General features: G+C 42.0%; 1 protein-coding gene across 2 annotated transcripts in view; it reads right to left on the minus strand.

Moving 5' to 3' along the window:
• The window catches only part of LOC126188019 (N-acetylneuraminate lyase-like), a 96702-nt gene that overhangs the window by 23746 nt on the left and 50440 nt on the right, over positions 1 to 22516 (minus strand). For both annotated transcript variants that reach the window (XM_049929436.1, XM_049929437.1), the window contains exons 2-3: positions 1463 to 1518; positions 1244 to 1320 (exon numbers count right to left, since the gene is read on the minus strand). In XM_049929436.1, coding sequence (XP_049785393.1) covers positions 1244 to 1320; positions 1463 to 1518 — 133 coding nt within the window. The remainder of the gene's footprint in view (positions 1 to 1243; positions 1321 to 1462; positions 1519 to 22516) is intronic.

Below are 22516 nucleotides of genomic sequence, written 5' to 3' on the forward strand. Positions count from 1 at the left end.
AAAACTAATTTGAATTATAAGAAAGAAGGGGTAAAGTGCATCATGTTTAAAATCAAATTCAAATTCACGTAGTGTGTTCTATTCCTTTTTTCCATTTAAATGTGAGATTTACTTGATCCAGTTCTTCACTCATTATTTTGTTGTTATTGACTGGTTTCTGTGTGCTTCATTGTTTTAACACAGATAACACAATACAGCAGAGACAATGATTTCATTAACTTGTAAATGAAAAATTTATCTTCAACTCCTTATATTCATGTTACAGTGGTATACACATCAGTTAATTCAAAATTCCAAGGCTCCAGCATATACATGGGGTTTACATGATGATGATTCAAATTTTCAGGGGTGATGGAGAAGGCTAAGTGTATCAAATTGAGGTAAGCAAACTTGATCTGTAAATGAACAAGTCAAAAGTTAGAAGCAAAAATCGTTCTGATATCTCTGACAGCAGACCTCTTCTATTGAAAGCTCTATGCTTGCCATATTTTGGAAGGAAACAATATGGACCAAATCAATAAAAAACGTCCAGGAAAGATGGGCTCTAAAGTGCATACTTTAATAGCTTTGAGCACTTTTTCATTTTTGCTACTGTGAAACACATATCTTCTACTGAACAAGAGCTCATAGCTCCTAAGGTATGCACTTTGGAGCCCATGTTTCCTGGACATTTTTTCTTGTTTTGATCATTTTACATGTTCCCAAAATATGGAAAACAAAGTACTTGCAGAAGAAGAGGCCCACAGACCAAGGTATCAGAATGATTTTCACTTAGACCTTTTGACTTGGTTGTTTCTGAACCAGGGTCCATTACCTAAGACTGATACATTTATCCTTCTCCATTACCACTGAAAGTTTGTAACACACTACAGACTCACCCTGCACGTTAAGTGTTGCTAACATTTGCACATAATTTCTCAGTTGCCATTCATGAAATGCTTGCAAAGGGCCACAAATATCCCTGCCATACACTGTGCACTTGTATGCGATGTAGATATATAGATTCAGGTGATAATATTAGGGGAACTTCAACTACTGAAATTTTACACCTTTCACGTTTTCAAAATTACTTTGAGTACTATATTGTAACTGCCCAGCAAGTAAATTTCATGTTAATTACAGAATTCGATGTAATTTACATTTCTCTCCTTTGTACTCCTCAAACAATGGTGAAAGTAAATATTAAAGAACAAAATACTGCACAGAATAACAATTATCTCATTTAAGTGAAGTGTGAACTTACCCAAGACTGCATTAATTCCAACATCAGAGAGATATTTAGCATATTTTGGTATGATATCAAGATTGACACTCTGTGCACTGAAAAAAAGAAACAAATTAAATTGAAGTCTGTTTAAAATGCAGCACCAGGAGTATGAATGCAAATATGTAGCATAAAGTAAATTCTCTGTATGATCATGTGCAATAATAACCAATGCAAACAGAGAATATTGTTACCAACCTGTCTCTCTTGAAAGGAGTCAACACTGGTGACATCAACCCCTGGAAGTGGTACTTCTGTAAAAATAATCATAATTTGATAATCATGTCACCAAACTTTGATCAAGAAAAATTTGAAAGATTTCTTTGCTTTATCAACAAATTAGCAACACTTGTCAAACCTTTTTTGCATTTTTGAGAAGGTTATAACTTAATATTAGCAATGTTAAACTTTACTGTTGTATTCATTTTCAAGAAATATATTGTAAGGCAGTGACAACCTCTATCACAAATTTAATGGTAGCAAAATGTTGACAGCAAAAACAAAGTGAATAACTCACCATTTTTTTTTGGGGGGGGGGGGGGGGGGGCAGTAGAAGCTGTATCAAAATAGATATCAAATGCTGAACTTTCACTTTCAATGACTAATAGAGTAGACCTGACTTTGATACAAAAACAGCTAGATTTGTAACTGCTACAGCAGCATTATACATGAGAAAGAACTAAAAGATCAATATTACATTGCAAGTTTTTGGTAAGAAAATGACTATTTGTTGGAGCACACTAAAAAAAATCATTCAAATTTCAATACCAGTATACCTATTACAAGCCAATATCTTTGTGTATGTCTTAGTTAAAATAGACAGGCAGAAAAGTTTCCAAATTTTAATGCAAGAAAAATTAAAGAAAAAAATGTGCACAGCTTATAAGCAATTGATTTTCATTCAAAATTTTGACACTCCAGTGGTTTTTAAAAGAAAAAACCTCATTAAAAAGGACAAATTCTCAAATTGCAGAACTGCCCCCGTGAGAAACTGAATTGAAGAAAGAATTATGCACAAAGAATGATAGATCCACTTTCTGCCACCATGTGAAACTATGGCATTGTAAGTAATCAGAATGTGGTGTGGGTGCAGGAAAAGGGGAGAAACGATGAAAAACATGATAAGGATGGCTCTGGCATGCACATACAACAGACGCTCTTAGCATGTCCACTGTAGCAACTATCCTTTTCAGTATATTGTCATTATTCCATCCTGAATTTTCCATTTTTTTATTGTTAGATAAAGTCTTAAGGAATCCATTGTGTACTCGTTTAGGGCATTGTGCAGAAATACCAGATGGCAGGTGGTGTAATTAAACTGATAGTGTTCCAAGCACTGCAATGCAGGCTGTATACATTGCAGAAGACTGGAACATGGTAAGTATGTTCATTGGTCAGTGTACTCGAGGAGTATGCACAAAGAATAATAGATCCACTTTCTGCCACCATGTGAAACTATGGCATTGTAAGTAATCAGAATGTGGTGTGGGTGCAGGAAAAGGGGAGAAACGATGAAAAACATGATAAGGATGGCTCTGGCATGCTTATTAGGATATGGTCACAAGTTACAACATGTGTTCAATATGGTCTCCTGACTTAGCAACATTCTTCTTTCATAATGCAGCACATTCAACAGTTGCTCTTAGCATGTCCACTGTAATCAGAGTGACATTTCATTGTTTGCTGTCCTCCATATCAGGAAGATTCATTCATGGTAGATATGATCTTTCACATATCCGTACAACCAGAAGTCACATGTATTCTTGTCAGGAGATCTGGAAGGCCACACATCCTGAAGTTGCCTAAAGATGAAGCGGTCATTACTGAAGGTTTCTTGAAGTAAATCTTTCCCCTGGTAAGTGAATTGTGGTGTCACCCCATTTTGCATGAAAGTGGTGATGTGGACACAGCTGTGCTCTTGTAAAGCTGCAATCACATGTTGCATAAGGTGGTCCTTATGATGTGCAGATGTCACTGTACACTGAACAGGCCCTGACAGGTGTCATCATCTTGAAGAAAAGTGGACCAGGAATGAATGAGCTTTGAAGCCACACTTCATAATCATATAAGCTGAGTGCAGTGGATGTTCCTGCACAACATGTGGTGGAGAAGAACCCTATATGTGACAGTCCTGTGCATTCATGGCACCATGCCTCATCCATCCAAAGAATATTCTGTGGCCATATGCCATCCATTTTCATACATGCCAAAAAAGGGACAAAGTTGTGGTGTTGTACTCTGGGGCTTCATTTGGTGCACATTCTGAATCTTGTAGGGATACAAATATAAAATGTGCAGCAAAATCTTTTTAAGTGTTGGTCAGGGGAGAGACAATTACCATGACACAGCTCAAATACTGGCTTTAGGATCTGAGGCATGTGCTGCACCATCATCCATAGCTATCACAACTCCATTAACAAACTGCTGTGAGAATGTAATTCCTCCCTCCTCCTTGGCCACCACTTAATTAATCTGTTTCTTTACATTTATTGATCATATTCCTTAGCCCATTTATTGACATAGGGCCTCTTACCAGCAGGGCATGGTCTTTCTTCTCAATTTCATATGGAAAGCTCCTACCTTCTTTACTCTTTACACCAACAGTCACTTCACAAAAGAAATCAATGTGCATTGCCAAATGACAAACAGCATACTGACATCAAAACAGGAAACATATCACATTCTGACTCTTTATAGCACCATATTTTCACCTGGAGGCAGAAAGTGGAACTATTATTTTTTTCAGCATACTCCATGAGCACTCCGACTAATATATATACCTATGATGTTTCAGTATCCTGTGATTTATACAGGCCACACTGCAGCACTCAGAATCTCACCCAGCACATAAAACAACTTGCTGAATTAACTAAGGAAATTTGAGACAAACAGCATAACATGAAGTGTGATACTATTATTTTATGATGTTCTGGAATCAATTTTGGGAGTGTCCATTAGGCACAGAGGGCTGTAGCAGTGCTTGTAGCATCAGTTTAAGCCCAGAGCTGTACATGTTACGTCAGTTTGTTAAAAAATGTCTAAACAATCACTTTGCTGCTAGACACCTAAGAGCACTGAAACTGTATAAAAAGTTAGCAAAAGCAAGTCATGGGGAGGACAGCTTACCGTATCCTCATACTACCACAAAAAGTTCAGTTTTTCCATCCATCACAACAAGAGACTCAAAAACAGACTCTTGGAAACCCAGCATCCATCTATGGGCACCAACCAATTAGCCTCACCAACATGCTCTGCAAACAGCTTGAAATGATGGTAGCCTGCCAATTTCTCAAATCACGTGGCCTTTTGTCCCCCTATCAGTGTGGTTTCCATGAGGGAAAATCCACAACCAGTCCCGATAAGGTTGGAAACAGCAATCTGACAGACTTTTTCTACATGACAACACTTCACTGCAGTCTTTTTCGACTTACGAAATGTGTATGAGACCATTTCGCACCATCACATTTTATTTACCCTCCATGACAGACTTTCAAGGCTTCCTACGATTTTTGTTTGAAAGTTTTTATCCCACTGTTGTTTTGGGTTGCAGCTGGTACATCGCACAGCTCCCCATGGGCACAAGTAAATGGCATCCTGCAGGGCTCCCTGCTGATTGATACACTCTTCCTTATCGCCATCAATGGGCTAGGGATCTCTCTGTTGGCTGAACGTATGTTGATGACTTTTCTGTTTGGTATGGTTCCCCATCTATAGTCTTGGTTGACATCACCTCCAAGGCGCCATTTGAAGAGCCTACACTTGCACCCTTCCCCCATGGCTTTCATTTCCCTGCTGCGAAAACACGAGTCAAGTGTTTCTGTCATCACGCTATGGTCCATCCTGACCCAGAGCTCTACTTGGGTTCCCAGAGCTTGGATGTTGTTGCACAATCCCGAGTTTTGGGACTCCTCTTTGACAAAAAGTTGTTATGGTTGTCCATATTCGCCAACTAAAAACTAGCTTCATGTGAAAGCTTAATGCTCCTTGATTCCTTGACCATATCTCTTGGGGTGCAGATTGTGCTACTATGCTCTGTATTTACTGGGCACTAGTCTCATCTTGATTGGGCTATAGTTGCCCATTTAGGGCTCAGTGGCACCTTCAGCCTTGAAATTGTTGGTCCCGGTCCATTATCATGGAGACAGTCATCTTGCCAAAGTGGTGATATTCCCTCTTCAAGTTTTGGTGGGGCCAACTCTTGCTTATTTGTGCAATCACTATTCATCTATTTCCTAGTCATCCAACTTAGCAAGTTATTTGCACATACAAAGGGCATCAAACATGAATATGCTTTTACGTCTTGCACTGATAAGGAAAAATGGTCTTTTCCGGGAACATTTACTATTTTTATGGCAGAGCTGATGGCCACTAACAGTGCCCTACTTAAACATACCTCCCTCAACTGTGCTTTAATTTTTAGTGATTCTCCGTGCAGTCCCCACTCCAATGATGAATGTTACTCTTATCACCCTGCAACATCAGCTATTTTCTACATCCACATAAATTCTCCACAAGCCTACAATATTGTTTTGCTAACAATAACACAGAGTAAGCACACCACATGCAGTTACAATACCCTAATGATGTTGCAGAGTTACATAAATTTATCACACATTTGTTAAACCCCACTGGAGGGTTGTGAAAGGAGTATACTGGGGCACACTTGTATGTGGCACCAGAATAATATTTGTGGGCCCCAAGTCATCTGGATATACCAGGGAATCAACAGGCTCACTATTTAGCTCAAGAAGCGATTACACTCCCAACTCCCTCTTTGACAATCCCACATGCAGATTTGCAGATGCAAATAAGACTTCTCCTTTCTCAGAGATGGAACAACATCTGGCAGGCTATTGGCCACTCTAATAAGATCTTCATCATCAAGGAGACTACTGCTGCAAATTGCTCCTCCTTCCATTCCTGCCAGGAGGAATTCACCACCCTATGTCACCTCCATATCATACATAACTAATCCATAGTTTTATTTTATGTAACGAGTCACCCTCACATTGTGGTTGTGGAGGCTTCCAGTAGCTCAAATGCTGGTGGAATGCCAAGTTTTTCTGGCCCCATGCTCGACACGGTCTTCCAAATTCTTTGCCTCTATTATTGATGGACGTATCATGGACAGTTGAGCTGGTTCTCCATTTTCTCCATAGAAGTGTTTTTTTCTTACCAACGAAGTTTCAAACTACTTTCTGGATGGGTGTGGGGTGGTTGGTGTTGGAGTATCTCCCAGCACATACTGGATCTAGGGGACTATCTGCCCTATCTGTGTGACAGTTGCCATGTTCATCCCTCTTTTATTGTTTTAGTTGCTTTTAGATGAGGTTAGCCCCTTTTTCTACACCATCCTTCCATTTTAGGAATGGTACTCTGATGAATAGTGGGTGCTGTCCCTCTTGACTGTAATAGATCAGGACTGTGACAGCTGTGGGAGGGACAGTCCCCATCGCTTGCACAGCCCATGGGGGTCACTCAGCTGGCACCACTGATGTGTTGACCTGATCATTTATCTCACCTTGTTTTATTATTGACGGGCCAACTGAAGTTCATTACGTGTTAAGACTTCTCATTTTTATTATTAGACTCTCACAACTAGAAGACATTCTTTACTCTGTAACTGTCTTCACCCTTCATTGGGTTGGCGGATGGTCAGCTTTGGGTGTGGTTCCTCTCACTTCAGATAAGCGCTGGGAGGCCCTTCAGTTGCTCTGCTCCATGTACCAGACCGATCTGTTTGTTTTTTACCCCTCCTTAAATTATTTCTCAGCTCTAATACCAATATTGCTTTCATTGCCTAGAACTTAGCACTCCTACATACCCTGAACAAATTTCTAGCAGACGGCTCTGACTCCAGACGAACTATCTCTCGACTGAGGGACTGATGACCTCTCTCTCAAGTACTTGAACCCCCATCACACTATCCACTGCAGGCCATTATAGTTGCAACACCATGAAGACAGCTGGCAACAGATGGCAAATTGGCGTGAAGTGTATTGCATGCTTGGCTATATATAAATGATTCAAACCCCATCACACAATCCACTGCAGGCCATTATAGTTGCAACACCATGAAGACAGATGGCAAATTGGCGTGAAGTGTATTGCATGCTTGGATATGTATAAATGATTATATCAATACAACCAAACAAAGTAGGTAGTATTAACACTATCTACATTCTTCATACAAGGAAGTATTACGCAGTGGGTTTCTCATTCAGAAATCGGATTTGAGTGTTAGTTATCCGTGAGAAGATTATGTTTTGCCTCTCGGGTGCACAGATTTGTGTGAGGCCTTGCACTATCATGGAGAAAGAGAAGATCGTTTGCATTTTCGTGGTGATAAACACATTGAAATCGTTTCTTCAGTTTCCTGAGGGGAGTCCAATATATTTCAGAGTTTATCGTGGCGCCATGAGGGAGGACATCAAACAGAATAACTACTTCAGGGTTCCAGAAGACAGTCGCCATGACTTCAAGAGCTGACAGTGCGGCTTTGAACATTTTCTTCGGAGGAGAGATTATGTCGTACCACTCAATGGATTGCTGTTTTGTTTCTGGTTCGAAGTGTTTCATTGGCTGTGACAATGTTCGACACAAAATTGTCACGATCAGCATCGTAAAGTGCGAACAACTCTGCAAAGATGGTTCTTCGTTGTTCTTTGTGATCTTCTATTAGGTGGCGAAGGGCAGACATCTTTTAGTACCGCAAATGGTGGCCAAGTGTGTCAGCACTAGCAACAGAGACGTCCAGTTGAGCAGCGACGGGTCTGATTGCGATCTATCGATCACCTCGAATGAGAGTATCCACGCGTGTCAACATTGCAGGAGTCACAGCGGTGTATGGACGGCCGACACGCAGGAGACCGGACAGGTTTGTGCGCCATTGTTGCGATGATGACAAACGCCTCGCCCACCGACTCACGGAGCTTTTGTTCACTTCAAGGTCTCCGTAAGCATTCTGCAAGCGCCTATGGTTATCTGCGATGCTCTGGTTTTCCACCAAAAGCAACTCAATGACAGTTCTCTGCTTGGAACGCACCTCCGTTACCGACACTATTTTAAAGACTACGTAGAGGGTCACCAACCAGCGGAACTTCATAGGGGCTGAAACGCGAATAATCCATCATGTCCCACAACAAATTCCGCGCTTTTTCAACCGAAATTGGCAGGGAAAAAAAGTGTTGTATTACTTATTGGACGAGGCAACGGCCTTGCCGCAGTGGATACACCGGTTCCCGTGAGATCATCGAAGTTAAGCGCTGTCGGGCGCGGTCGGCACTCGGATGGGTGACCATCCAGGCCGCCATGCGCTTTTGCCATTTTTCGGGGTGCACTCAGCCTGTTGATGCCAATTGAGGAGCTACTCGACCGAATAGTAGCGGCTTTGGTTACCATCATAACGACCGAGAGAGCGGTGTACTGACCCCACGCCCCTCCTATCCGCATCCTCCCCTGAGGATGACACGGCGGTCGGATGGCCCCGGTAGGCCTCTCGTGGCCTGGAGACGGAGTGCTTATTACTTATTGGACGTCCCTTGTACCTTGAGACAGGACACTGGTTTGTTTGCAGCAGGCAAGTATCCATACAGAAAGTGCAACAACATCTGGTACACCACAGACTGTCAGAATAGCTACCACAGTTGCAGCTGCTCTATATGCAACAGCAGAGAGAGGCGCATGCCAATGGTGATGCACGCAACGAGAACGCTGAGTACAGCAGCGGCACCTTGTCATCTCTTCCGACGACTGTCCATTCTGCGTACAATAACATAATGGACGTATCCCTTTATGGAGGCTTGAGGAGAATGGGCTCTGCACATCACGTCTGGCTTGCGTAGCAACGAATATGGACGGCAGCGTTACGTTTCTGGCGAGTTAAGGTTAAGGCCGATGGCTGTGCCCTGTTTTCGAGGTTTCCGTGAAGTTATCTTTCAACAACATAATGCAGGAACACATGTTGCCCATGCTGTTCTGGCTTACTTCGATATATATGGTATTCAACTCTTGCGCTGCCCTGCACTATCTCCGGATCACTCGTTCATTGAGAACATCTGATTGATCGGTTGGTTGATTTGGGGAGAGGACCAAACGGCGAGGTCTTTGGTCCCATCGGATTAGACAAGGATGGGAAAGGAAGTCGGCCGTGCCCTTTCAAAGGAACCATCTCCGCATTTGCCTGAAGCGATTTAGGGAAACCACGGAAAATCTAAATCAGGATGGCGGGACGTGAATTTGAACCGTCGCCCTCCCGTATGGAGTCCAGTGTGCTAACCATTGCGCCACCTCGCTCGGTGAGAACATCTGACCATGGGTTGCCTAGAAATACCACTGCCCGCCATCCACTTCGAGTGATAAACTCTGATACAGAGTTCAGGCAGCGCGGAGTGGTGTACCGATGTCTGTCAATCAAGCTCAGTTTGATTCAGTGCCTAGAAGTGGCACCTCTGCTTACTACATTTTGCACTCTTTACAATCCTAAATAACATACACATTTAACGATTTTTTTTCCCCACCATACAGTATTCAGTGTGGTCAGAAAGAGTGTGGGAGTTGCACGATAGGTCGTACTGAGAAACGATTGTTAAGAAAAAAACTATATGTTGCGCCGTTACCAAACTGATTAACATTGAAGTTAACTAGTCAGTCCGCTGTGCGCGCAAATTCAAGCGGCTCGTCAGAGACGATGTCGCCAAACTTCTTCTTCGCTTGGTTTCCTAAAACCGAACAAGAGAGCGATATAAAAATTGAACATTGGAAAGTAGTATGGATCAAAACCGAGCCAAAGGCTGAGCAGTCTCGTGTGCTCATTCTGCGCTATGAGAACAATTGATACTATCATTGCAGCGCGCGCGCCGACCTGAAAGGCTAACTTCAATGCCAATTAACTCGGAAATGGCGCAACAAATTGAACTTATTTCTTAACAATTACTTTTCAGAACAACCTACCGTGCAACACCCTACACGCTTTTCAGACTGTTTCTGGCCATCCTGTATATACAGTAAGTAAAATTTCGTTGTGTTCTACCGACTGAGCTACCCAAGCACGACTCACGATCCGTCGTCCCCACAGCTTTACTTCGGTCAATGCCTTGTCTCCTGCCTTCCAAACTTCACAGAAGTTCTCCTGCGAAACTTCCCAGACTAGTCTTGCCAGCGCGGTAGCTCATCATGTTCGGCCAGAGGTCTGTCTATCCTCTATAATAGAAAAACTGACTGAAAGATTCAACAATGAACTTGACGGGGTGTCATATAACTTCCGCCCAGACCAAATGCCGAGAACAATAACGAACACCATGGGAAAAAAATGACGTTCGAGCAATTGCCCGCTGGTCTCAGTCCGGCACACTGTTTTAATCTGCCAGGAAATTTCACATCAGCGCATACTCCGTGCAGAGCGAAAATTTCATTCTGAAAATTTCATTATTTGTTATCCTTCTTGGCATTTCAATTTTCACGGCCACCAGCGTAACTACAACAACGGTGAAGTTAACGCGGGCACCAGGCTACAAGGTCACTCCGTCCCTAGAGTTTATCAGAGTTACGTAAATTCTTATCTGTCACTCTTCAAACGCAGTCCTAGGCAACAGTAAGTTACGTAATTAATGATATAAATACCAGACGCTATCTTGAGCCGTCATATCTCATCGATGAAAGGCATCGGAGACAGTAAGCATTGTTCTGCAAGTAAACAACAGTGAATACAACCCAGCAACAAGCACAACGCCGTTGCTCACAGCTGACAGCTGGTTCGAACAAAACAGGATTAAATTCTGCCATGAATTTGTAAGCGTCATTCTGTCTCTTTTCATTCAGTATTGCATAGAAAGCGTGGCGCACCAATGATAAATCCTGGCCTTGCACACGATAAATAAAGCGCCGAACAAATAGGCCTAGTCATCGGTTCATCATGATCTGTCGTTTTCTGAATCAAAAATCATACCTCCCGTATATCAGTTTCTTCAGGAGCCAGTGGTCAATTTCTCTGCCTATCCTAGAATACCAAGTGGGAAGGAGTGCCGGTCCCCGACACGAATCCGCCTAGCGGATTAGTGTCGAGGTCCGGTGTGCCGACCAGCCTGTGGGTGGTTTTTAAGCGGTTTTCCATCTGCCTCGGCGAATGCGGGCTGGTTTCCCTTATTCCGCCTCAGTTACGCTCTTGTCGGCGATTGCTGCGCTGACACTGTCTCCACGTACGCGTACACCATAATTACTCCCCCACGCAAACATTTGGGGTTACACTCGTCTGGAATGAGACGTTCCCGGAGGGGTTCCACTGGGGGCCGAACAGCGCAATAACTCTAACTTCGGTGTGGGGCGGTGGTGGGGTGAGTGGACTGCTGTAGCCTGTTGTGGGGTTGTGTACCACTGAGGGCTACGGCGGGGACGAAGCCTCTCCGTCGTTTCTAGGTCCCCAGTTCAATACATACATACATACATAAATCCTAGAATATGTGAGCAGTGTTTCATCGATAATAACAGGTTCGCCGAGTGAACGTTATACCCTAAACACGCTTTAACCTTCCTTTCACTCACGATATTTTCTTCGTTATTACCAGTCAAAGAGCAGAATAAATTTGAAATTATATTTCCTGTTTTAAGTACATTATAGGCAGCAGGTATTTATAAAAGCATTAGACGTTTGCTGATTCATAAACATAGTTTCTGAGTAGTTTTGAGTTTTGTTTTGCAGGAAATGGCGCTTCGTTCCTCCCATCCTTGCCCCTTCCCGAAAATTAATGAGTTTCCGTACGTTAAGCTCAATACATAGAAACGTTCATGTTAACAAAGGGAAAAAACCATAGGGGTGGGTATTCAGTTCTATTTAATATCTACCCTCGTATCCTAGAAACCACTGCATAGAGCAAGACAGCTCGTATATTGCAAAAATATTGCTTGCTGAGAACGATTTCCTGTACATCTCTAATTTCAGCTGCAGTGTACTACTAAAGTGAAATATTTATTTATAATCATCTGAAAAGACAGTTTCTCAAAATCACAGAATTCTTCCAAGAATTGCACTCCGCCTTGCATGGAGTTTATGAACTACCAGTATGTCCGTAATGCTATCGTGCCGACAAAGAACTTCTCAAAATCCTTGTATATCATCGAAATTTTTTATACTTTTCGGTCCACTGTGTCTACTCCACACATTCGAGCGACCAACCTACTCACTGATAGGTTCCACGACTGTCTCATGAGCTACTTCCATCGTAAGGCACCGCAGTGACAGGTGAAGTGGTACACAAAAGACATTGCAGTCATATTTCGAAGGAGCGGGATAAAAAAAAAACACGTCCGACTATCCTGGTTTCGAATAATTCTGTCTTCCTTAATCACTTGGAGATGAATGCCGAAATGGATCCTTAACTACCTATTTGTTAACTGCGAGTGGACTGTCTCCCATTCTAGCGTAGGATGATTGAATTAGAGACACAACACTCACAATCAAGGCAGTAGTCGGCGTTATAGAGGGCGTCCCAAGAAGAATGGTCAGTATTCAGGGACATAACAGGAACGATCATTTGAAATCAAAATTGTCTAGTACACAAGGGCTCTGAAATGTATACCTTAAGACCTACGAGCACTTGTTCATTTTCGCTAATGTGAAACGCATCTCTTCTACTGCAAGTTCTCTGCCTTCCATATTTTGGAAGGAGGTATATGGACCAAAATAAGAAAAAATTGTCTAGTACACACTGGCTCTAAAATTTGTTAAAATTAAAATTTGAAAGAGTCTTATGGCAATTTTTATTTATTTATTTGAGTGAGTGACCGGTTTTGACTCTTTCATAGAGTCATCTTCAGACTCCAGAGCGATGGATGGACACTGCCAGACGAGTTTCGTCGGCCATCGACGCTGTGTAACTGAGTGTCCATCCACCGCTCTGGAGTCTGAAACTGACTCTATGAAAGAGCCGAAACCGGTCACTCACTGCAATAAATAAATAAAAATTGCCATAAGACTGTTTCAAATTTTAATTTTAACAAATTTTAAGATTGCTCGGTATGTTTTCAAAAATTTCTAAAATGCGTGTTTCGTAGTAGCGAAGGTGAGCAAGTGCTCATAGCTGTTAAGGTTTGCGCTTTAGAGCCCGTGTTTACTGGACATTCTCTTCCTGCTTTCCTACCTACTACCACCTCTCAAAATATGGAAAGCAAAGAGTTTGCAGTAGAAGAGATTTGTTTCGCAGCACCTAAGACAAAGATAGTGCTCATGCTCTTAAGTTATGCATTTTAAAGCCCAAGTTTACCAAACTTTTTTGCTTAGAATGATCGTTCCTATCACATCCATAATGACCGTTCCTCCTGGGATACATACACAGAGAGTATAATTATATTGTGGATGCTACTCCTAGGACACACAGCCAGAGAGTATAGTTATATTGTGGATGTAGTCGAATATGTGTGTCCCCCTTGGACGCCAGTCGGACAGAGCCACTGAGGTCTTGCATGACACAGGGTACAGATACAGAAGCCGTCGTATGGCCCTTTTGTAACCATCGGTTTCGCATTACAGTCGCGGGCTCCCGTCCGACGACGAGAGCAGCAATATCGCAGAGCGATAAGCCGCAGCCGCGACAGTTCACGATCCTGTCGCTATCGAATTCCGACAGGAGCTAGTAGTCGTTTCTCCTTGCGTGAGGCATAACACCATCTTCTCACAAACAACGTTGAAATCTGATTCATAGACGAGAACCACGGTGCATAATTTATCCTCATATACAGAACGTCCGCCTCGATGGCTGAATGGTTGCCGACACGGTAGCTCAGCGTGCTCGGCCGGAGGGTTAGCTACCCTCTTTAATAAAAAAAAGCTGAGTAAACGGCTCAACGAACAACCTGAAGGGGTGTCATTGGACGTCCGCCCCGAACATATACAACGAGCAATATAGAACAAAAAAAGAGGTCAACAAAGAAAGAAAATGGTCAGCGCGGCAGAATGTCACGCAAGGGGCCCGGGTTCGATTCCAGGCTGGGTTGGAGATTTTCTACGCTCCAGGACTGGGCGTTGTGTTATCCTCATCATCATTTCATCTGCATCGACACGCAAGTCGCCGAAGTGGAGTCAACTAAAGAGGCTTCCATCAGGCGACCAGTCTACCCGACGGAAGGCCCTAGCCATACGACATTTCATTTCATATACAGGAGGCAGATGATTATAGTCCTACTTACAGTGCGATCCACATAAAACTTGAACTACTTTAATGAGTCATAACATTTGGACCAATAAGTAGACACATTTGCAATTTTGGGAGATGATAATACGCAGTTGGGGGATTACGTACACTCTTTGACATAAAACTTGACCGGCGGCCGGCCGCTTCAGAGGCTAAGTCCGCGCCGATCGCGACATGGGACAAAGAAACTGGCCAACTCGCTAATTCTCTAAGTCCGGTTATCTGCACAATCTGACAACACTGTAGACTGCGGCACTTCCTGGAGGAAAACTTGTCCCAAGGTAGAGAGACTCCAGGCTGATTACGCCTGTGGTCTAGTGGTAGCGTGCGTTGTTTCTGTTCATAATGTCAGTGGATCGAGAGCAGCTGGCATAAAATATTTTTATAGCCTCTTCTGTCTGAATGCTGAAGACGTGAATGTAATGGTAGCGCAGATTCAATCTATTTCGCTTTGTGACACACCGATATCAAAATTTTATCTAGTAACGATTTTGCGGCAGATTTCCTGCAGACTGTCCTCCTCTGGACGCCGTATGCGGCAAAGCTCCGGGATCCATTTGCTGGCTACTGGCAGCGGCCGTGGCGACAGCAGCGGCGCTGCACTCCCCTGTTCTTTATCGAAAGCGCCTGCTACCGCTCATCGCTTTTGATGATTTAAAACGCTTTATTATTAAATGTTGCTCCACAGAAAATTTCTACAATTTCCATTCACGCTCAAAGGCAACGGAGACAGACGCCCTGATTAGTAGGCGGGTAATCGGCAAGAGCTGAGTATGGCCCGAAATTAATTTTATAGACTGGGACGAAATTAAACCACCTCACTACATTCGATGAATTTATAAATGCTTCATACCTCGTTTCTTTTCCTTTCAAACTTAATTATTTGTGCAACTTTTGGTCAATGTTTGGATGTTTTCGTCAAGCCAGAGTGAGCGTCTGTGGTGTAAAGTGTATTACAGTTCTTGTTTCATTCCTTATGGTAAGTCTATGCGATAAACTGTGTGAATACCTTGCAATGCATGCTCTGTAGCAGTGCAGGCACACTGCACATTTGGAGTTCCATGTCTGGGTTCATGAAGAATTTATTGTTGATCGGAAGTGATAGTTAAGGTCATCAGATTTAAACCAGAAAAATTTGTCGTTTTGAAGGTTTCAGAGAACGGAAAGGAATTGCTAACGCCGGTGTTAGAAAACGTCTACAGTTAAACGCTATTGCAAAAATTTAGAAGATGTGAACTATATTAATGAACATGTGCACTTCATAAACAACCTTCTGACATGTTAGACCTATATGACGAACAAAGCTCAAATTTATATCGTTGACAGTCGGTTTGAATCTTTTCAGGACCTATTTTACAGTGAAGCACCTTGGAATTTGCAAAGCAGAAATCCATGATATTAACTTCATTTACTAAGTCGAAATCGGACGAAGATTGATGTTTAAAGGCATTCTTCAGATTTCGCATAAGAAATGTTTACTAGCAGTTTGCAACTCCATTAATTAAAATGGAAAATAAAATGTTTTAGTCAGCGGCTTCTACCGTGATTCGAACTTATAGTACAAGCACTGCAACGCACAAGGGAACCTCTGAGCTAACGACACACTGGCGGCCAGGGGCGGACTATAGTCACTGCGATGTTGCCTGAGCCTCAAAACGCAACCTTAAACACAGAAACAGAGGAGGTGGAGATTACTGTTTTAACGTCCCGTCGACAACGATGTCATTAGAGACGGAGCACAAGCTCGGATTAGGGAAGGATGGGGAAGGAAATCGGCCGTGCCCTTCCTAAGGAACCATCCCGGCATTTGCCTGAAGCGATTTAGGGAAATCATTGAAAACCTAAATCAGGATGGCCGGGCGCGGGATTGCACCATCGTCCTCCCGAATGCACATACAAACAGGTGTTACTTATGTGAAGAACGCCGTTCTTGGAGTCCAGAAATTAAATATACTTTCTAATTGTGTCATCTTGCAGCGGATTATATCGTACGAGTCTTCGATGTGGAAAACGAATGTTAAGTGAATTTAGCGAGGTAACGCCGACCTACACCCGGAAGTAAATGCACTATCAGAGTGTTGACAAATACTTGCTACGACGCTGCCATTTCTCGGCTCTCTGACGAGGCAGCTCTTCAGCGAAATGCTTGCCGTGATTCTCCGATACGGTTCTTCAGAGTGGAGACGCGCGCGCACGTTTGGTTTTTATGCGGCGTTCTCCCCTGGTGGTTTCTGACGTCGCCTTGTGGGCTATGTATACATATGAGACATTCAATTATCATTAATCCAGAATGATACAAGTTTCAGCTTCCGGCGTGGAAGAAGGCTGTTGACGCCGACATTATATCATTTCAACGTAGGGAAAGCAAAACGGATCATTCAATGTTTCTCATTCAACATAAAGCATGTGAGATAAATTTCCGTAACGTTCATAATCATCTAAAAATACAAACGAAGTAAAAATACACCGGAATCTTATTCGAATTGAATATAATGTAAGATACCAAACGCTTTGCACCTCGATGTCGAATTTGTCCACTTGCAATCGTTTGCAGCATGCACATAGATTGTCATGATTACCACGAGAATGAAGAAATATGTTGGTAAGGATGGAAGCAAGAAGAGACGCAGTCAACAAATATTCTATTCCTCATGGCATTCATTTCATTTGACACGTAAGAAGAGGTAAAGCGGGAATTTACTTTCGTTAACACGAAAGATATGCCGCACATATTGATAACGAGGAAGTCTGCGTCTTCATACGTTTCCTCCTTGAAATCTGTATGCTCTATTATATACTAAGTAGCCCGATCATTGTTTCAGTAATGTGACCCTCTTATTTGACCCCGTAACGATGAACAGATTCCAAATGCATGTCTCTGCGTGAAAGTAGCTGTTCGAACCCTTCCTGGGTTGTTTTTTGTGTTTTATTGCTTGGAATTCCTGAAGCAGACCACTGTGCCTTCCCCCCCCGTGGGTTAGGTCTCAAAACTAAACCGCTTTGTATCCAATGGCATAATTTATTCATACAGCATCAGCATAAGACTCTTGCGAGTGAGAGAATGACAATAACAATCGTAACAAGAACAAGCAAATAATGAATGATGTTTATTCCAACGCAGAACGAGAATGGCTTTAAATATAAAAATCTATATCTATATCCATATCTATTGATCTTTGAGTTGGCACAATGAAAATATATTCTTAGCATTTAGTTACTGAATTTAGTTCTGGATGTTTGCAGAGAAAAGGAAAAGTCGGTACTTCTCGCTAGTGTAATATAATGTGAACCAGCAACTACCCTTTCCTTAGAACACGACTCAATCAGGTCCTCAAGTAGGCACTGCTGCACTCTGTTCCCTGACATTGCTCTGATGACGGTTAATGCAGATAGTTCCGATTATGAAATACAAAACGTATTGCAGGTTAGTTCCTAGGATAGTAACATTAAATTTGCGTTGTAGACGGCACATGAACGTGACGACTATGCATATTACTCATCAATATAAAAAGACAATATTTTGGGAATTTAACAGGATTACTCAAAATGAATTCTGAAATTGGGTGACTGACCGCACAGGTGCTAAACGTCGTCAAGAGTATACGATGTCCTAATCGCATTAGGAATATGAAGATCGTCTTCGACAGCTCGCAACTTTCACATTGCTATCCCCACCCTACTCCAGACAGCTCTCGGTGGAGTTGCACTACGTTGCCGATGTTATGGAAGGCCTTCAAACCGACAACAGACCACATATTGAAAAATACAAGCGAATTCTCTTGCAGCGTAAGCTTATTGTAACTAATCTAAAAATTATTGGAGAGGAACATTGTCCTATTCAAAAAAGTAAAATGTTACACACTGTTGACGTCAAACGGACATTATCTATGTCCTGTCTTGTGTCCTACTCATCTATAATATCAAGTGTACTATGAAAATGATTATATATAATGGATTATAAGGTAATGCATTGATACCAGATGGTGGGGGCCGGCCGATGTGGCCGTGCGGTTCTAGGCGCTTCAGTCTGGAACCACGTGACCGCTACGGTCGCAGGTTCGAATCCTGCCTCGGGCATGGATGTGTGTGATGTCCTTAGGTTAGTTAGGTTTAAGTAGTTCTAAGTTCTAGGGGACTGATGACCTTAGAAGTTAAGTCCCATGGTGCTCAGAGCCCTTTGATCTATTTACCACAAAATGACATTAAAAATTTAAGTTATTCACGAGCAGCTAGTTGAGAATATGTATGAACATTAAATGACACTACGAACCGTCATGTTCTGCATATGGATTCAAACCCAGCTCATGCAGACTAAGCAAAGATTTCGTGACTGACGGAAACTAACAGTCATTCCTGATTAGGCATACAGAGAGTGATATACCTCGATTTTAGACAGTATCAGTTAGCAAATATCAACTTTAAATTGCATAACGCAAACATTTTTAACAGACGCGAATTCCTACCCAGCATCTATTGTCCCTGTTAACGAACTACGAGAGATGTTAAATATTGCTTCTTCACAAGTAACTTACTTGAAATGCCGTGAGGTAAAGCTGTGTGTTGGACACGGATTCGAACCCGGAACCTAATCGGATTGCTATCGAAGCACAGTCAAATGTGACATATCGGAATTTCGCGGCAGTAACTAGATGTTATAACTGAAATGACGAGACGAAAAATTAATTTTTTCCTTCCCAGGACTCCAACCCGGCACCTATCGCTGTTATATTCTAGAGAAAACTAACGTTAAATATGGGTTTGTTGCACCAGCAGTGACATGTGAGCATGTTTGAACTGAAATAATATGACGAAGAGTTCAGCGCTCACTGGGAATAGAGCCCCACACATATCGTTGTTGACTACACACAAAGAGACGTCAGCTACCGAATTTTTCTCCACCAGCTGCTCAGAATAGCATCTTGAACTTACAGTCATCTCGCAAATAGTTCTGTGTCTCACTGGGAGTTAAAAACGTCAGATATCGTTAGTGTGACAGCGAATGAAAATACATTAAAAATCAAAATTATTATCCACCAGCAGACAGGTGTTCTCATGCTAGAGCTTGATAATACATAATTAAATCTTTAGTGCCGGGCCAGGATTCGATCCCATTCACGCATAATATGTGAAGGTGTTGAGGAATCTGCAGTTTTGAACAAACAACAAATTGTAGCCGAGCTGTATTGCCACGAAGGGATCAAATTCCGCGTTAAGGGCGGTCTGAGTTGCATTCCCAGTTCAGAACCAATTTTATCGACATACAGAAGCTCAAATAAAAGATGGAATAAGTGTCCTGTGACCATACATAGCGTTTGTGTCGTCACTTGAAATAAATAACTAGTATAAGAAAGGTTACTGGTGGTAGAGTTTCTACATGTCGCCACTCCAGACTTTATTGTGGTTCAACCTACCGTCTACTTGGTAAAGAAGGAATATCATCTTTAATGTGAATTTTCTGACCATGCAGCCATTATATCTCCTTCACTTGGTGTAGCCAGGAGAGAATGGAATCTGTCTCTCCCTATCTAAAATCATTGACAGAAGTGGGAATCGAACCCAGACCATAGGTATAACAACCTACCATCCGTCCAACAGACCACGAAATCCTCTTCTCTGCGAGTCATTTTTCTATCGTAACGCAGTTGTGCCACACTGGATGAGAATTCTGACACACAGGCTCCCTGTAGTAATTTGCAGCATGTTCAGTAAATTCATTTACTTGGTTGACCGAATCACCATGAACTAGCTGCCTCGGCTACCCAGTGCATACATTCGACTATTTTGTAATCACAGAAATAAAATCACGTTACTGCCACCTACACACAACTGCCAACATTGTAGGATGCAGAAGTTTAAATAAGAAGTGTTCCTTTTCACTTGAGCTATTCTATTGCACTATCTGTTACTAGAAAACGTCGTTCAGTCCAAAAGAAAAGCTGTAACTGTTTGTCTCTCAGAAGTCAAGACATGGCCATATGCATAATCTCACAGTGCTGTGGAATCCAAAAGTTCTGAAGGAATAGTTGCCGAGCTCTGGAGCTGTTGTAGTTCCGTGTCAGCTTGTAGCATAGATAAGATGTCGCGAGTTCGAATACATTCAGTGCTACATTTTTTAAAACGCAATTCTGCTCTCTGCTGAAGTTATCAATCTAATGGAACTTTGAACAAATTCCCTTCACTTCTCAACCCAAAGTAGTCGCATGTGGAAAAAGGACTAACTACTGTGACATTTTGTCCTATTCAGGTTTAATAGACTGCAGGCAGCAGATGCATCTCGAAGATGTGCAGGGAGAGCGCATCGTGCCATAATATGTCAGAAAAGTATTTTCTACATTAGCCGTCGTGTGGTAGTGATATTTTATTCTTCTTCAAACTTTGATTTACAGCTTTAACTCAGAACAAATTTTCTACATGCATGCAATCAATAAACTGCATGTGCATTGTCAGACTGTCATAGGTAACATCAGAGAATTCGCATATATCGTTGATGATTAATTTCTCTCTCATGTTTACTATTGTTTTAACAACACTAAAGGAAACCTTACGAAAATTGTGCACTGTATTATAAGAAATGAAATAAAACTAACGATGATAACCTTACGACGAAAGTATCTGTACACAAGCATGCCTCTATCGACACGAATTAGTAAAATACTACTCACTTAGATTTTGATAGGGTCTGTGTTTAATTGGTATGCTGTGTCATACTCAAGAGGTATGCAAATGTGGCATTTCATAAATATAGTTACGTATTCCTAGAAACCCAAAATTCGCTTGTCAGCAGCGGAAAGAGGCGTTACCTGTTGTGCAGCATTGTAAGTTTTTCAACATTGCACTATGAGCTGAAAGCATTTTCTTGCGATTTCCGTATTGATGTTTGATCTGACTGCTTGTAGCTCTTTCACAGAAGGGATAAAAACGTTTCAGTCAGTGAGACTGGAACTGCGAACCGTAACAGACGCTGTTTCACATGTCAGCACGTTACCACAGAGCTGGCGAGGGGGTATGGGTCTCAGCTTCCTATTACGACGGCAATAGTAACTAGAACTCGTAAACCGCTATTTAAAGGTCGAGATTAGTTGCGATTTCCACCTGCAACGACTTTCTTGGGCTGAAAACCGTAAATTTTCAATCTTTTGTTACCCTTCAAGCTATAATAACTCAGATTATTCAATGGAAATGACAGGTAAAATCAAGTGAACTTTGAGGCTTAATTCCGTGCACACCAGGAAGTAACTCGTCGATCACAGAGTTGCCAAACATACGTTGCCTTGTTGCCAAATCTCAGTTACAGTACCAGCAGGAAGAAGACGAACCGATGTGATCCTACAGCGGTCTGGGAAGTGACCATAGCTGGTGTCTCCAAGTCGCGGCTGCTACGGCCTGGAATACGTAATGCGTCTGATTCGCTTTCTGTAACTAGGTTTAGGGACTGGAGCGTAGTTACTAATAATACTCAGAACTGACTGCAAACTGAGCATCATAAATCAGTAACTCTCATTGTTGTTTTTATATTTCTTTCGTAAGTGCACTCAAAACGAAGAAAGTCATTCACAGGCGTTTTCCTGCCTCGCCGATAGTCGAGCAGAACATACAAATAAAAATAAAAAAGAATGTGTGTGTGTGTGTGTGTGTGAGAGAGAGAGAGAGAGAGAGAGAGAGAGAGAGAGAGAGAGAGAGAGAGAGAAATAAAAAGCAATGAGAGAGTGTGTAAAAAATTGTTGTAAAGAAATTGAATCATGTTATTTAAAGAAATCTTTCATTAAAATGACACGTTCCACATCATTACGAAATGTCGTATTCATGATCTATGGAACAAGAGTTAATCTAATGTAATGTAATCTAATCTAATCACATCATATTGATTATTAGCCATGAAGAGTCATGAACTACCGAAAGTTTTGCCAATACCAGTAACCAAATCTAAACTTGAAAATAAAAGACGACAATTTTTGTAATAAACCGTGACTCCTATCAAGACCCTTTCATCCCTGTTATCTAACCACGAAAGATGTCTGATATACCTCCATTCTGAAGTAACAAAGTGTGCATGCATTTAAAGATGAAG

This window comes from Schistocerca cancellata, chromosome 5 (genome assembly GCF_023864275.1).
Source record: "Schistocerca cancellata isolate TAMUIC-IGC-003103 chromosome 5, iqSchCanc2.1, whole genome shotgun sequence".
NCBI lineage: Eukaryota > Metazoa > Arthropoda > Insecta > Orthoptera > Acrididae > Schistocerca > Schistocerca cancellata.